Genomic DNA, 17,388 nt, shown 5'->3' with positions numbered 1-17,388 from the left:
TATCCTCTGGTGATGCCTTTGTTCTGCATGTACTTTTGATGTTTTTTCACAATTCAGCAACATGAAAAGCAAATATTTGAAACTATTATTTCTTACCTGTAATTGCAAGTTGTGTAACAAAAAATGTCATACGAGACTTTCTCTTCCGTACCCTCTCCTTCCATGTTAGGTACAAAACCACTGAATTTCCAACCATGATAATGACAAACAAAATCCAAAGTGTTATCAGTTGTTCTGTCTAGAAAAGGAGAAAAAATACACAATTAAATTAGATTGCATGGCACAGTTTGCAAAAATATGCAGATAGTCATCAGACATTCATGAAATGTATTCTTATTAGGGATGAACAAATTTTTTGAAATTCTAAGTCACCAGCTATGACAATTTTTTCCCAATTATTTGATTTGTGTAGAATTGATTTGCAGAGTGAATAAAATTACTATAAAGCCTCCAACTGTCCTGAAAAAAGTGTGTAGTATTGTGAGATATCTTTGGACTGTATCCAACCCCTTTGAGCCTCATTGAAGAGGGCTTTTAACCAATTTTTACATTTGTAAATATTGTAGGACACTTAATTTTCTAATTATCCTTTCAACTCTGGGTGCCTGTTGTCTCTTTGTGCATTTATTTTTTACCCTCTACATCTTGCAAATTGACATGCAAAGGCCACGTTCAGACGTTGAGTATTTGGCCAGTATTTTATAATGGTAATTGAATGCCAAAATCAGAAGTGGAACAATCAGAGTTAAAATAGAAAAGTAATACGTGCAACAATTGCATATTTTTCACCCACTCCTGGTTTTGCCTCACAAATACCTATATAGAATACTGACCGAATACTGACCAAATACTGGATGTGTGAACATGGCCAAATTGACAGCATACATATAATCCCTAATTGCTACAGCTACATACTTGCAAAACACATGTAGCTAAAGAAAGGTCTCAAATACAATTAACCCCTTAAGCCCCAAGGGTGGTTTACACGTTCATGACTGGGCCAATTTTTACAATTCTGACCACTGTCCCTTTATGAGGTAATAACTCTGAAACACTTCCATGGATCCCGGTGATTTGACATTGTTTTCTTGAGACTTATTGTACTTCATGTTAGTGGTAAAATTTCATTGAAATAACTTGCTTTTATTTGTGAAAAAAATGGAAATTTGGCGAAAATTTTGAAAATTTTGCAATTTTCCAAATTTGAATTTTTATGCCCTTAAATCACAGAGATACAGCACACAAAAAACTTGATAAGTAGCATTTCCCACATGTTTACTTTACATCAGCACAATTTTGGAACCAAAATTTTTCTTTGTTAGGACGTTATAAGGGTTAAAAATTGACCAGCGATTTCTCATTTTTGCAACACCATTTTATTTTTACGGACCACATCACATTTGAAGCCTCTTTGCGGGGTCTATATGATAGAAAATATCCAAAAGTGACACCATTCTAAAAACTGCACCCCTTAAGGTGCTCAAAACCACATTCAAGAAGTTTATTAACCCTTTAGGTGCATCACAGGAATTTTTTGAATATTTAAAAAAAAAATGAACATTTAACTTTTTTTCACAAAAAAAAAATTCAGGTTCCATTTTTTTTATTTTACCAAGGGTAACAGGAGAAATTAGACTGCAAAAGTTATTGAGCAATTTGCCCTGAGTACGCTGATACCTGATATGTGGGGGGGACCACTTTTTTGGCGCATGGCAGAGCTCAGAAGGGAAGGAGCGCCGTTTGACTTTTTCAATGCAAAATTGGTTGGAATTCAGATCGGACGCCATGTCGTGTTTGGAGAGCCCCTGATGTACCTAAACAGTGGAAACCCCCACAAGTGGCACCATTTTGGAAACTATACCCCCCCAAGGAACTTATCTAGATATGTGGTGAGAACTTTGAACCCACAAAGGCTTCACAGAAGTTTATAACGTACAGCGGTACAATTAAAAAATCATATTTTTTCCACAAAATTGATCTTTTCACCCCCAATTTTTATTTTCCCAAGGGTTACAGGACCCTAAAAGTTATTGTGCAATTTGTCCTGAGTACGCTGATACCCCACATGTGGGGGTAAAAACCACTAATTGGGCGCATGGCAGAGCTTGGAAGGGAAGCAGCGCCATTTGACATTTTTGGCTGGAATTGAGATCGGACACCATGTCGCGTTTGGAAAGCCCCTGATGTACCAAAACAGTGGAAACCCCCCACAAATGACACCATTTTGGAAACTAGACCCCGAAGGAACTTATCTAGATGTGTGGTGAGAACTTTGAACCCCCCCAGTGCTTCACAGAAGTTTATAATGGCTGGGCGTGAAAAAAAAAAATTGTATTTTTTCCACAAACATGATATTTTAGTCACCAATTTTTTTATTTTCCCAAGGGTACCAGGAGAAATTGGACCCCAAAAGTTGTTGTCCAATTTGTCCTGAGTACGCTGATACCTCATATGTGGGAGAAAACTACTGTATGGGCACACGTCGGGGCTCGGAAGGGAAGTTATGACGTTTTGGAATGCAGACTTTGATGTAATGGTCTGCCAGTGTCATGTTGCTTTGGAGAGCCCCTGATGTACCTAAACAGTGGAAACCCCCCACAAGTGACCCCATTTTGGAAACTAGACCCCCTAAGGAACTTATCTAGATGTGTGGTGAGCACTTTGAACCCCCAAGGGCTTCACAGAAGTTTATAATGCCCGGGCATGAAAATAAAAAAATCGTATTTTTTCCACAAACATGATCAATTAGTCCCCAATTATTTTATTTTCCCAAGGGTAACAGGAGAAATTGGACCGCAAAAGTTGTTGTCCAATTTGTCCTGAGCACGCTAATACCTCATATGTGGGAGAAAACTACTATATGGGCACACGTCAGGGCTCGGAAGGGAAGTAGTGACGTTTTGGAATGCAGACTTTGATGGAATGGTCTGCGGGTGTCATGTGCATTTGGAGAGCCCCTCATGTACCTAAACTATTGAAACTCCCCACAAGTGACCCCATTTTGGAAACTAGACCCCCCATGGAACTTATCTAGATGTGTGGTGAGCACTTTGAACCCCCAAGTGATTCACAAAAGTTTATAACGCCCGGGCGTGAAAATAAAAAAATCATTTTTTTCCACAAAAATGATATTTTTTCCCTCAATTTTTTATTTTCCTAAGGGAAACAGGAGAAATTGGACCCCAAAAGTTGTTTTGCAATTTGTCCTGAGTAGGCTGATACCCTATATGTGGGGGTAAAACACTGTTTGGGCACATGGCAGAGCTTGGAAGGGAAGGAGCACCATTTGACTTTTTCAACGCAGAATTGGCTGAAATTGAGATCCGATGCCATGTTGCATTTGGAGAGCACCTGATGTACCCAAACAGTGGAGACCCCCAATTCTAACTCCAGCCCTATCCCCAACACACCCCTAACCTCAACCCTAGCCCTAACCCTAACCCTAGCCTTAACCCTAGTCCTAACCCTAGCCCTAGCCCTAACCCTAGCCCTAGCCCTAACCCTAATGGGAAAATAGAAATAAATACATTTTATTTTAATTTTATTATTTTTCCCTAACTAAGGGGGTGATAACGGGGGGTTTGATTTACTATTCATGGCGGTTTTTATGTTTGGCAGCTGTCATACGCTAAAAGACGCTTTTTATTGTAAAAATAGTTTTTGCATCACCACATATTGAGAGCTATAATTTTTCCATATTTTGACCCACCGAGTCATGTGAAGTCTTATTTTTTGCGGGATGAGTTGACCTTTTTATTGCTACCATTTTCGGGCACATGACATTTTTTGATCGCTTTTTATTCCGATTTTTGGGACGCAGAATGAACAAAAACCAGCGTTTCATGAATTTCTTTTGGGGGGTGCGTTTACCCGTTCTGCTTGCGGTAAAATTGATAAAGCGGTTTTATTCTTTGGGTCAGTATGGTTACAGCGACACCTCATTTATGTCGTTTCTGTGAGCTATAACTTTTTTATTTTTTCGCTGATGACGCTGTATGGCAGCTTGTTTTTTGCGGGACAAGATGACATTTTCAGTGGTACCATGGATATTTATATGCGTCTTTTTGATTGCGCGTTATTGCACTTTTTGTTCGGCAGTATGATAATAAATCATTATTTTTTGCTTCTTTTTTTAATTTTTTTAAGGGGTTCACTAAAGGGGTTAACTAGTGGGACAGTTTTATAGGGCAGGTTGTTACGGACGCGGCGATACCAAATATGTGTACTTGTATTGTTTTTTTCTTTTTTATTTCCAAAAAATTAATTTATTGTGGAATATTTTTTTCTAATTTATTTAGTGATTTTTTAAAAATTATTTTTACATTTTTTTTTTTTAACTTTATTAGGTTGTCCCAGGGGGACATCACTGTCCTGTGACAGATCGCTGATCTGTCACATCACAGATCACTGTGACAGATCAGCGATCTGTCACAGGCACTGAACAAGGCTTTCTCGTGCCTGCGCTTTGCAGGCACTGAGGAAGCCAGCTCCCTGCAGGCCCCCGAAGGTCCCCGTCGCCATCTTGGATCTGGGGACCTGTAGGGAAAGAGACCCCCGCAGCAGCGCTGCACATTGTGCTGCTGTGGGGGGCTCAGGGAAGCATGGAGGGAGCCCCCTCCCTGCCGATGCTTCCCTTTAACCCCCGGTACACCGCGATCGTGTTTGATCGTGGTGTGCAAGGGGTTAACGTGTCGGGGCGGTCCGTGACCGCCCCTGACACATTGTGCCAGGTATCAGCTATGATAATTAGCTCACCACGTGGGCGCCACTGATCGCTGTGACGTACTATCCCGTCCCTGGGAATTAAGTCCCAGGGCACATGGATGGGATAGTACGTCACATGGGATTAAGGGGTTAATTAAAGTTGCAAAACACAAAGAAAGAACACAAATGATTAAACACATTTACAAAGGCTCTACCGTACTACACACAAAAATAAAGCTGGTTCCCCATGTTAAGTGGCTATAGTTTTCACCTTCCTTCTTCAAATATAGGTCCCTAGCCAACGCAAGATAGATACAGCATATATATATACACTCACTGGCCACTTTATTAGGTACACCTGTCCAACTGTGTGTTAAGACTTAATTTCTAATCAGCCAATCACATGGCGGCAACTCAGTGCATTTAGGCATGTAGACATGGTCAAGACAATCTCCTGCAGTTCAAACCGAGCATCAGTATGGGGAAGAAAGGTGATTTGAGTGCCTTTGAGCGTGGCATGATTGTTGGTGCCAGAAGGGCTGGTCTGAGTATTTCAGAAACTGCTGATCTACTGGGATTTTCACGCACAACCATCTCTAGGGTTTACAGAGAATGGTCCGAAAAAGAAAAAAAATCCAGTGAGCGGCAGTTCTGTGGCCGGAAATGCCTTGTTGATGCCAGAGGTCAGAGGAGAATGGGCAGACTGGTTCGAGCTGATAGAAAGGCAACAGTGACTCAAATTGCCACCCGTTACAACCAAGGTAGGCAGAAGAGCATCTCTGAACGCACAGTGCGTCGAACTTTGAGGCAGATGGGCTACAGCAGCAGAAGACCACACCGGGTACCACTCCTCTCAGCTAAGAACAGGAAACTGAGGCTACAATTTGCACAAGCTCATCGAAATTGGACAGTAGAAGATTGGAAAAACGTTGCCTGGTCTGATGAGTCTCGATTTCTGCTGCGACATTCGGATGGTAGGGTCAGAATTTGGCGTAAACAACATGAAAGCATGGATCCATCCTGCCTTGTATCAACGGTTCAGGCTGGTGGTGGTGGTGTCATGGTGTGGGGAATTTTTTCTTGGCACTCTTTGGGCCCCTTGGTACCAATTGAGCATCGTTGCAACGCCACAGCCTACCTGAGTATTGTTGCTGACCATGTCCATCCCTTTATGACCACAATGTACCCAACATCTGATGGCTACTTTCAGCAGGATAATGCGCCATGTCATAAAGCTCGAATCATCTCAGATTGGTTTCTTGAACATGACAATGAGTTCACTGTACTCAAATGGCCTCCTCAGTCACCAGATCTCAATCCAATAGAGCATCTTTGGGATGTGGTGGAACGGGAGATTCGCATCAGGGATGTGCAGCCGACAAATCTGCGCCAACTGTATGATGCCATCATGTCAATATGGTCCAAAATCTCTGAGGAATGCTTCCAGCACCTTGTTGAATCTCTGCCACGAAGAATTGAGGCTGTTCTGAAGGCAAAAGGGGGTCCAACCCGTTACTAGCATGGTGTACCTAATAAAGTGGCCAGTGAGTGTATATATACATACACACACATGGTCAAAATTGTTGGTACCCATCATTTAATGACAGAAAAACCCACATTGGTGACAGAAATAACTTGAATCTGACAAAAGTAATAATAAATAAAAAATCTGTGAAAATTAACAAATGAAAGTCAGACATTGCTTTCACTGCGCAACAAATTTCAGGGAAGTTCTTGTCCCCTGAGAAAATTTGATTGTATCTTATAGATTTTGATATGCTGAGCACGAACATGTGCTCCAACACTCTGTATCACTTAAGGTTTTTAACCCCTTCATGACCAGAACTTTTTTGAATTTACGTTTTCGTTTTTCGCTATCCTTCTTTCCAGAGCAGTAACTTTTTTATTTTTCTGTCATTATGGCCATGTGAGGGCTTATTTTTTGCAGGACTAGTTGTACTTTTGAATAACACCATTGGTTTTACCATGTCTTGTACTCGAAAAAGGGAAAAAAATTCCAAGTGCGGTGAAATTGCAGAACAGTGCCATCCCACACTTGTTTTTTGCTTGGCTTTTTTCCTAGGTTCACTAAATGCTAAAACTGACCTGTCATTCTGATTCTCCAGGTCATTACAAGTTCATAGACACCAAACATCTCTAGGTTCTCTTTTATCTAAGTAGTGAAAAAAAATTTAAGAATTTACTAAAAAAAAATTGCGCAATTTTCCGAGACCCGTATAGTCACCATTTTTCGTGATCTCGGGTTTTTTGCATGCCGAGTTGGCGTTTTTAACAATACCACTTTTGTGCAGATATGTTCTCTTGTTTGCATGTTATTGCATTTTAATTCAATGTCACGGTGACCAAAAAAACATAATTCTGGCATTTTGATTTTTTCTATTGCTATGCCGTTTAGCGATCAAGTTAATTCTTTTTTTTATTGTTAGATCGGGTGATTTTGAACATGGCGATACCAAATATGTGTAGGTTTGATTTTTTATTGTTCTATTTTGAATCGGGCGAAAAGGGGGGTGATTTGAACTTTTATGTTATTTAAATTTTTTAAATATTTTTAAAACACTTTTTTTTTACTTTTGGCATGCTTCAATAACCTCTATAGGAGGCTAGAAGCTGCCATAGCGCGATCGCCTCTGCTACATAGAGGTGATGCTCAGATCACCTCTATACAGCAGAATTACAGGCTTGCTTTGAGCGCCGACCACAGGGTGGTGCTCATAGTAATTTGCCATCAACAACCATAGAGTTTTAGAGGAGACCTCTGGTTGTGATGGCAACATAGCGATGACCCCCAATCACGTGACGGGGTCGTCGCTGCACATATTTCCGGACCAGCGTCCGGAAGTGCATTTAAATGCCAGCTGTCAGAGTTTGACAGTGGCATTTAACTGCTTTAATAGGTACGGGCGGATCGCGATTCTGCTCTCGCCTCTTGTAGGCACATGTCAGCTGTTAAAAACAGCTGAAATGTCGTGGCTTTGAGGTGGGCTCACCGCCGGGACCCACCTCAAAGCGGGGGATACTGCCAGCTGACGTACTATTCCATCAGCTGGCAGTAAGGGGTTAAGAAACAACAGTTTATAGTCTACATTATGATGTCCGAGACACTACATACAGTGCTGTGCAAATTAATTGGGACAAAGCTTTTTTTAAGTAAAATCATAAGTTGGTTACCAGTCAGTGATTAAAACCAGTTTTAATTGCTTTGAACAGGCACTCACACCTGTTCAAAGCAGTTAAAACTGGTTTGAATCACTGTCACCAACTTACCATTTTACTTAAAACAATGCTTTGTCCCAATTAATTTGCACAGCACTGTACAGTACATGTGCATCGATATCAGTAGCAAAAGCAATTGTTCAAAAGTGTTTTGCAGGCGACTCGTTTATAATCCGTATCAGATGCTTCTCGAATAAGATTCCACAATAGTCAGCCAGCATTAATGTACTCCACTTTCCCTGGTACCTTTTTTCCATCAATGCAATGTCTTGGTGAAATCTTTCACCGTGTTCATCGCTAATGGCACCAAGATTGGCTGGAAAAAAAGTCCAAATGAGAATATAGAAAATGCATTTTTTGTGACATATTGCATTTCATCAAATTATATGCTGTGAGTATGTTGTCCACGAGTTGTTCAAAGTTCGGTTCCCTGCTGTTGCCAAGAAAGTTGAAGGTGACATCTTTAAAGGCTCTCCATGTCACTTGTTCAGCACTTTGCAAAAGACCAACAAAGCTACTGTCATTCACTATATCTCTGATCTGCGGGCCAATAAAATACCTTTTTTAATCTTTGCATCACTTATTCTTGGAAATTTCTGTCGTAAGTAAGAAAAGGCTTCTGATTCTTTGTTCATTGCTTTGACAAAATTCTTCATAAGCCCAAGTTTAATATGCAAAGGATGGAGAAATATCTTTGCTGGATCAACGAGAGGATTATGTTTAACATTCTTCTGTCCAGCATCCAAGTTTTCGTGGAGTGGCCAGTCCTTTCTGAAATAGTCCATTTCTTGTGCTCGACTGTCCCACTCACAAATAAAACAACAATACTTGGTATATCCAAGCTGCAGTCCAAGAAGTGCAACAACTTTTAGGTCACCACATATGTTCAAGTTATAATTTCTGTAATTAATGTGCATCAACAGTAACTCCATATTCTCATACATTTCTTTCATGTGTACAGCATGTCCAATAGGTATAGAAGCATAAATATTTCCGTTGTGTAATAAAACAGCCTTCAGACATAAAACTGATGAGTCAATGAACTGTCACCATTCCTTCGGGTCATGTTCGCATCCAAGAGCACCAAACAACCTCAAGACGCCATTGCAAAAGGTTAGACTGTCGACATGGTTGAAAAATTGATTATGGTGTTCTTGACAACTGTGAAAAACAGAAACTCTTGCTCCTAGTAATAAGAGATTCCGCTCTTGCAGCCTTGATCCCAATAATTCTTCTTACCGCTTTGACAATTTCAATTCTGTGTCCAAGTCACTCAGATCAGCTTGACTGAACAGATGTGGATTAGATGTAGAAGGCTCAAAGTCTGGGTCTGGAGCAGTTTCATTTTCCACTTACATTGTTAGTTCATCTTCATTGTCCTCCATTGTCCATACTTTGGGCGGCTTTAGAACGCGAAGACTTTTATCGTGTGGTACTGGTCTTATGGCTGAAGGAAGATTAGGATATTCTAATGATTTCTTGCTTTTTGCTGAATATCCTGTTATATATGTAAGGCAGAAGTACCAATCTGTTACATGATCTCTCTGCTCTCTCCATATCATTGGGACAGCGAACGGCATTGAAGGTCGTGATCCATTCAGCCATGTTCTAAGTATGTCAGTATTGTCTTTTGATTCCTCGCCTGACCAGGAGATGTGGTATGCTCCATACATGGTCAGCCAAATGATTCACTGTGCCTGTGCAGAATTCAGATAATAAGTGCTTGCATATGTGTAGATCAGCGATTTATGTTATTTCAGTGGAAAGTTCAGAATATACTGATTCAGAAAAAGTTCATATATTAGTTTTTAGAATTATACCAGGATATTATAATATCAGTACAAAAATTGGAAGGATCCAGCGATGTTGGGTGACGGTTAAAAACAAATATTTATTGTCAAAATGGCATTAAAATATTCTCAGGCACATAATGTCTGGCAACACTGCATGGAAACACAGATCTATGTGTTTCGACGTAAGGTCTTTATCAAGATCTGGCTGTGTGCACACTGAACAGCACATTAATATGGTGGCCAATAACATGATTGGCTGGACAATTAAATGCTATAGTCATTTTACAATAGTAAAAAACAAAAAAGAGAAACAATGAATATATATATATATATATATATACATATATATACTAGCTGAAGAGCCCGGCGCTACCCGGGCATAGTAACTAACTGTGATTGGTTATAAAAAATTATAATTATCCTCCATCCCATAGTCCCGTGCCCATATACCCATCATACATATCCACCATCCTATAGGCCCGTGCCCATATACCCATCATACATATCCTCCATCCCACAGTCGAGTGCCCATATACCGATCACACATCCTCCATCCCATAGTCCCATGCCCATATACCCATCATACATATTCTCCATCCCATAGTCCCATGCCCATATACCCATCATACATATTCGCCATCCCATAGTCGAGTGCCCATATGCCCATCACACATCCTTCATCTCATAGTCCCATGCCCATATACCCATCATACATTTCCTCCATCCTATAGTTCCATGCCCATATACCCATCTAATATATACAGCTCAAGTGTGTGTATGTTTGTATGCGTGTGTGTATATGTGTGTGTATGTCCGGTATTGGCATCCGCACCGTCGCAGCTACAGCCACAAAATTTGGCACAGTCACACGTCTGGACCCCGAGAGTGTCCTAAGCTATGTTGTGAGGTGAAATTTTAACCCCGCGTATTCCAATTCACCAAACAATTTTGCACCTATCTACATAATGGGGAAAAAGTGTATCAAGCCCCGCCCCTCATTATGATGTCATAATGGTTGCCATGGCGACGCTGATGTCATCATAGGTTGCAAGCCCAGCCGCTCATTATGATGTCATAAAGGTTGACTATGGGATGGAGGATGTTTGATGGGTACATAGGCACTGGACTATGGGATGAAGGATATGTATGACGGGTATATGGGCACGGGACTATGGGATGGAGGATGTGTGATGGGTGTATGGGCACTGGACTATGGAATGGAGGATATGTATGATGGGTATATGGGCACAAGACTATGGGATGGCGGATATGTATGATGGGTATATGGGCACGGGACTATGGGATGGAGGATTTGTATGATGGGTATATGGGCATGGGACTATGAGATGATGGATGTGTGATGGGTATATGGGCACTCGACTATGGGATGGCGAATATGTATGATGGGTATATGGGCATGGGACTATGGGATGGAGAATATGTATGATGGGTATATGGGCATGAGACTATGGGATGGAGGATATGTATTATGGGTATATGAGCACGGGCCTATGGGATCGTGGATATGTATGATGGGTATATGGGCACGGGACTATGGGATGGAGGACAATTATAATTTGTTATAACTAGCCACAGTTAGTTACTATGCCCAGGCAGCACTGGACTATAGGATGGAGGATATGTATGACGGGTATATGGGCACGGGACTATGGGATGGAGGATGTGTGATGGGTATATGGGCATGGGACCATGGGATGGAGGATGTGTGATGGGTATATGGGCACTCGACTATGGGATGGCAGATATGTATGATGGGTATATGGGCACGGGCCTATGGGATGGTGGATATGTATGATGGGTATATGGGCACGGGACTGTGGGATGGAGGATAATTATAATTTGTTATAACTAACCACAGTTAGTTACTATGCCCGGGCAGCGCTGGGCTCTTGAGCTAGTATACATATATATATATACAAAAAAAGAAAAGGAGAAATATGCATAAAAAACACAGAAATATATTATAATATATTAGAATATTATAATGTTTCGTATAATTATTCAAAAACCTTAAATGATAGGAAAAAATTTGAAGTCATTTCTGAAATCAGCATGAAAAATCTATCAGAAACACTCAAATTGTCCGAGGAACAAAACCTTGGTATCACAGTGTTTTCAACCATGCTTCCATGGTATTTTAAAATAAATAAAACTCGTGAAATAGAGCTAGACGGAAATGATACCCCTAAAAATAATGTGACAAAAGGGACATGTTAAATCAAGATGTGTCCACTAATTAGCATCACAGGTGTCTACAATCTTGGAATCAGTTAGTGGGCCTGTATAGAGGGATACAGATACTCACTGTGCTGTTTGGTGACATGGTGTGTATCACACGCAACATGGACCAGAGGAAGCAAAGGAAAGAGTAGTCTCAAGGGATAAGAAAGAAAATTTATAGTCAAACGTGTTAAAGGTAAAAGTTATAAGACTATCTCCAAACAGCTTGATGATCCTGTGACTACAGTTGCACATATTATTCAGATATTTAAGCTCCATGAGACTGGAGCCAACCTCACTGGATGTGACCGCAGGAGGAAAATTGATGACAAATCAAAGAGACGGATAATACAAATGGTAACAAAAGAGCCCAGAAAACTTCTAAACAGATTCAAGGTGAATTTCAAGCTCAAGGAACATCAGTATCAGATTGCACCATCTGTCATTGTATGAGCCAAAGTAGACTTCATGGGAGATGACCAAGGAGGACACCATTGTTGAAAAAAAATAATAAAAAAGCCAGACTGGAATTTGCCAAACTACATGTTGACAAGCCAAAAAGCTTCTGGGAGAATGTCCTACGGACAGGTGAGACAAAAATGGAACTTTTTGGCAAGGCACATCAGCTTTATGTTCACAGATGGAAAAATGAAGCATATCAAGAAAATAATACTGTCCCTACTGTGAAACATGGAGGAGACTCTGTTATGTTCTGGGGCTGCTTTGCTGCATCTGACACAGGGTGTCTTTCAAGGGATTCTAAAGAGAAATGTGCTGCCCAGTGTCAGAAAGTATGGTCTCAGTCACAGGTCATGGGTCTTGCACCAGGATAGTGGCCAAAGCAAACAGTTAAAAACACCCAAGAATGGCTAAGAGGAAAACTTTGGACTATTCTGAAGTGGTGCTCTATGAGCCCTGACCTAAATCTTATTGAGCATCTTTGGAAAGAACTAAAACATGTTTTCTGCAAAAGGCAAGCTTCAAACACAAGACAACTGGAGCAGTTTGCCCTTGAGAAGTGGGCCAAAATACCTGTCGAGAGGTGCAGAGGTCTCATTGAGAGTTACAGGAATTGTTGGATTGCAGTAATTAGCTCAAAAGGTTGTGCAATAACTTATTAAGTTAAGGATACCATCATTTCTGTCCAAGCCTATTTCATGAGTTGTTTTTTTTAAAAAAAAATCTGTGGAAGCATGGTTGAAAAGCAGTGTCTGACTTTCATTTGTTCATTTTCATAGATTTTTTTATTATTATTACTTTTGTCAGATTCAAGTTATTTCTGTCACCATTGTGGGTTTTTCTGTCATTAAATGAGGGATACCAACAATATATATATATATATTTATGTATATATATATGCATATATAAATTGAAGTAGATAATTATTTGATCCCATGCTGATTTGGTAAGCTTGCCCACTAAGCTTGCCCACTGAAAAAGACATGAATAGTCTATAATTTTAAGGGTAGTTTAATTTTTACATTGAGAGATAGAATATCAAAAATAAAATTAAGAAAATCACATTGTATAAATTAAATAAATGTATTTGCATTTTGCAGTGAGAAAAAAAGTGTTTGATGCCTCTGACAAACAAGACTTAATACTTGGTGACAAAACTGTTGCTGGCAAGCACAGAATTTTTTTAGTTGATGATGAGGTTTGCGCACATGTCAGGAGGAATTTTGGTCCACTCCGCTTAGCAGATCATCTCTAAATCATTATGTATTGAAGCTGTCCTCATTCTGTTTTTTATAGAGGGGACTGGCTGATCATGTGAAGGATGCCCTGGCCACCAGGGAAATTCCGCCACACTGGAGGAGCTTATAGCAGTTTCCAATCACATCGACCTTCGTTTTAACGAGCAAGGGTTGGAGCGAGCCCAGTATAAGCAGAGGTTTCGGCTGGTTCCCAACTTCGCTGAACCTCTGGAATCTCCTGGCCAGACATCTGAATCACATGAGGCCATGGAGGTGTTGCGAGCCGGTTCTAAGTCCTGGACCGCTCGCGCACGCATGGTGTGTTACATCTGCTGGCAGTCAGGACATCTCCCCTCCAGATGTTCTCGACGTTTGGAAGAACGTCCATGTTTAGTGTTCTTAGAAGCTGGTTCACTAGACACAGTGGCGCCTTCTTCTAAACAGACATTTAAAGGGACAATTAACATTGGCCCATCCACCCATATGGTAGAGCTTTGTGTGGATTCCAGGACGGAGGGCAACTTCATGTCTTCTACCTTCACCCGACGGCATGCAATTCCGCTAGTTGTGCTCGCCAAGCCAGTGACCATTCGGGTGATAAATGGGTCGACACTACCATCGCAGATAACTAGAGATGAGCGACTTTGCCTTTTTTCGGGTCGAGTCGGGTTTCATGAAACCTGACTTTTGCAAAAGTTGGGTCGAACGAAATCGGCCGACTATAGGGAAAAGTCAGAGGCCGACTGAAACACGAAACCCAAAGCAAGTCAATGGGGAAGCAAAGTCGGCAGGGAGTGGAAGACAGTAAACACACCTACAGTGCCCATTTCAATGCTAAAAACATCAGTTCTTATAACTGAAGCTTGTCAACCTTAATTTACTTCCTAATAATAGTTACGCATTGAAAACTGGGTGTTATTTGGCTAAAGTTGTGGGGGGGTTGGGCTGGCTCCAGGTTTTCGTTTGCCCTGGGCCAAAGAGTGTCAGTGCACCCCTTTAACACATACCACAACTCATGATGCTCCGATACGCCACAGAAATATAGGTATAAAGTAGTACAATAACACATACTTCACTGCTTACATGACATGAGTGATCTATTTTAAAATGTACAATAGCTCAAAAACAGGACAGTCTATTACTCCATACAGTGTTATGGCCACCACATTGTGCGCCATACAGAATAATGAGCCCCATAAATTTCTCCATACCAAATAATTAGTCACATATAATGTTCCATACAGTATCTGATGAGCTCCACATAATGCTCCATATATAATGGGCCCCATTTGTAATGCTCCAGTGTATAATGTGCCCCTTTGATGCTGCTCCAGTGTCTGATCTGCCCCATTTACATTGCTTCAGTACATGATGGGCCTCATGGATTCATGGATAATGCTCCAGTGTATGATGGGCTCCAATAATGCTCCATATATAATGGGCCCCATTTGTAATGCTCCAGTGTATAATGTGCCCCTTAGATGCTGCTCCAGTGTGTGATTTGCCCCATTTACAATGCTCCAGTACATGATGGGCCTCATGGATGATGCTCCAGTGTATCATGGGCTCCAATAATGCTCCATATATAATGGGCCCCATTTGTAATGCTCCTGTGATGGTCACGTGTGACTGGACACACCGCCTCCAGCAGGACAAATTTCTATAACACGCGTGACCCTGGATACACCGCCTCCAGTAGGGCGAATTTAAATAATAAAGGGAAACACCAGGGAAACCGATACAATGGAGGGCCCAGCGATAGGGAACGGGGGACGTGGAGACCTCCTGCACTCCTGTCATGATCACGTGTGTCGGGTCGCAGATGATGCCGCAAGGCGAACCCATAACACACGTGACCCTGGATACACCGCCTCCAGTGGGGCGAATTTAAATAATAGTACGTGCAGGTGGATAAGCCGCCTCCACCTGGCGAATTTAGGTATTACACGTTAACATATGCATTTCTGGAAACACCGCCTCCAGTACGGCGAATTTAAATAATAAAGGGGGGAACCTGGGAAACTTTAACAATGGTGGGCCCTGCGATAGGGAATGGGGAAATGGAGACCTCCTGCACTCCCCTGAGCCAGTGTCCCTACACTCCTCACATTCCCTAAACAGGCTCCGCACCTGTCGCCGCACGCGTACCTTAACGCCCTTGCTCGCCCTGAGCCTAAACCCTCACTAGGGAATGGGTCGGTGCGGAGACTAATCCCACCACTGCACTAACAACACACATGAGGAAAGAGACAATACAGGGGAAACACCACTTATCTTTGCTCTGTTGCGTGCGCTCCTAGCAACAGAGCCCACCACCTGTGTGCATCTTCTCCTCCACCCTGATCCATCACATAACTGGATCCATCACCATCGTGCAGCCTGGGAGCAGAGTCCATCACCACTTGCAGCAGTCCAGTACACAGAGTGCCAAGATGAGTCCAGCCTCTGCCAAGAATCCAAGCATGCTCAAGTCCAGTTCTCAGCAACCAAGTAGAGCATGCTGAGTGCAACTCTCTTCCTAGTCGCCACTCCTCTAAGCCATGCCCGCACTTCCCGCCGACACCATAAACTGCGACTCCACCAAGCCATGCCAGTCCTTCCTGCAGACACCATTAGCTGGCACTCATTCTCTCTGGCTGACTGCGCAGGACTCCTATCCCGCTCCATCCTTCCACCAGGCTCTCCAACAACTCAGCAAGAAATATCACCAGCAGTGAGTGAACACCCTGAGCACACCTTTATAGGGAGTCACACCTGATTCCCAATTAAGTGCAACCTAACCTAAACCTAAGGTGCGATACCGCTAACCACCACCGGGGACAGTCAAAACACCTTTGGACTCAACCAAAGTAAAAAAAGTTCACTTTGTGCTTTTAATACCGCCAGATCCAACACTGGATCATGACAGTTCCCCTGAGTCAGTGTCTCTACCCTCCTAATGATCCCTAGGCCGGGTCCGCACCGTGCACCGATCAGGAACCTAAAAACCCTAGCTCGCCCTGCACCTAGCCCTTTCTAGTGAAATGGACGGTGCAGAAACTAATCCCACCACTGCACTGAAACACACAAAAGGAAAGTTACAAAACAGTGGTAACACCACTTAGCTTTGCTCTGTTGCTCTTGCTCCCAGCAACAGAGTCCACCACCAGAATTCAGCTTCCACCTGAAGCTACTACACCATAGCTCTGCCTGAGCTGCAAGGAACTCCCTCAAGCTCCTTCCTCCACCAAGGATGGTTGGAAATGACCACTATCACCAACAGTGATTGCAACCACCTGAAACTCTTTTATAGGTAAGAGCCAGCAATCACACCTGCTTCATAATCACGTGCACTAAACTAAAGCAACCAGAGTGCAATGACCCTAACGGCCACCGGGGGCAAAACTAGAACTGATACCACCACAGTGCAACGACCCTAATGGCCATCGGGGGCAAAACTATCTTTAAGCACACAGCTTAAGGAAAAAAAAAGGTTACTAGTGCAAAATCTGCCATAATCCAGCCTGGATCATGACAGTACCCTCCCTCAGTGAGGGGCCTCTGGACCCTCAGGACCGCTCCTCATCAGGGAACCACCTACAGCGGGGATGCCCAGGTCCAGAGTTCAACCCAGCAACTACCTGCACCTCAGGTTTATGACAAACGAGCACCGCTGGTATTGGCAATGTATGTTCCGGAGGCACCACCCTTCTCCAAAGTGCCGATCTGGGGAATGA

At 42.2% G+C, this 17,388-nt stretch overlaps 1 protein-coding gene across 2 annotated transcripts in view; it reads right to left on the bottom strand.

Moving 5' to 3' along the window:
* The window catches only part of NPSR1 (neuropeptide S receptor 1), an 814,072-nt gene that overhangs the window by 741,648 nt on the left and 55,036 nt on the right, over positions 1-17,388 (bottom strand). For both annotated transcript variants that reach the window (XM_073549960.1, XM_073549961.1), the window contains exon 2: positions 97-238. In XM_073549960.1, the coding sequence (XP_073406061.1) occupies positions 97-238 (142 nt within the window). The remainder of the gene's footprint in view (positions 1-96; positions 239-17,388) is intronic.

Source organism: Dendrobates tinctorius, unplaced genomic scaffold (assembly GCF_039654945.1).
Source record: "Dendrobates tinctorius isolate UK_male_01 unplaced genomic scaffold, ASM3965494v1 ptg000162l, whole genome shotgun sequence".
Classification (NCBI taxonomy): domain Eukaryota; kingdom Metazoa; phylum Chordata; class Amphibia; order Anura; family Dendrobatidae; genus Dendrobates; species Dendrobates tinctorius.
This window is presented reverse-complemented; position numbering and strand designations above follow the sequence as displayed.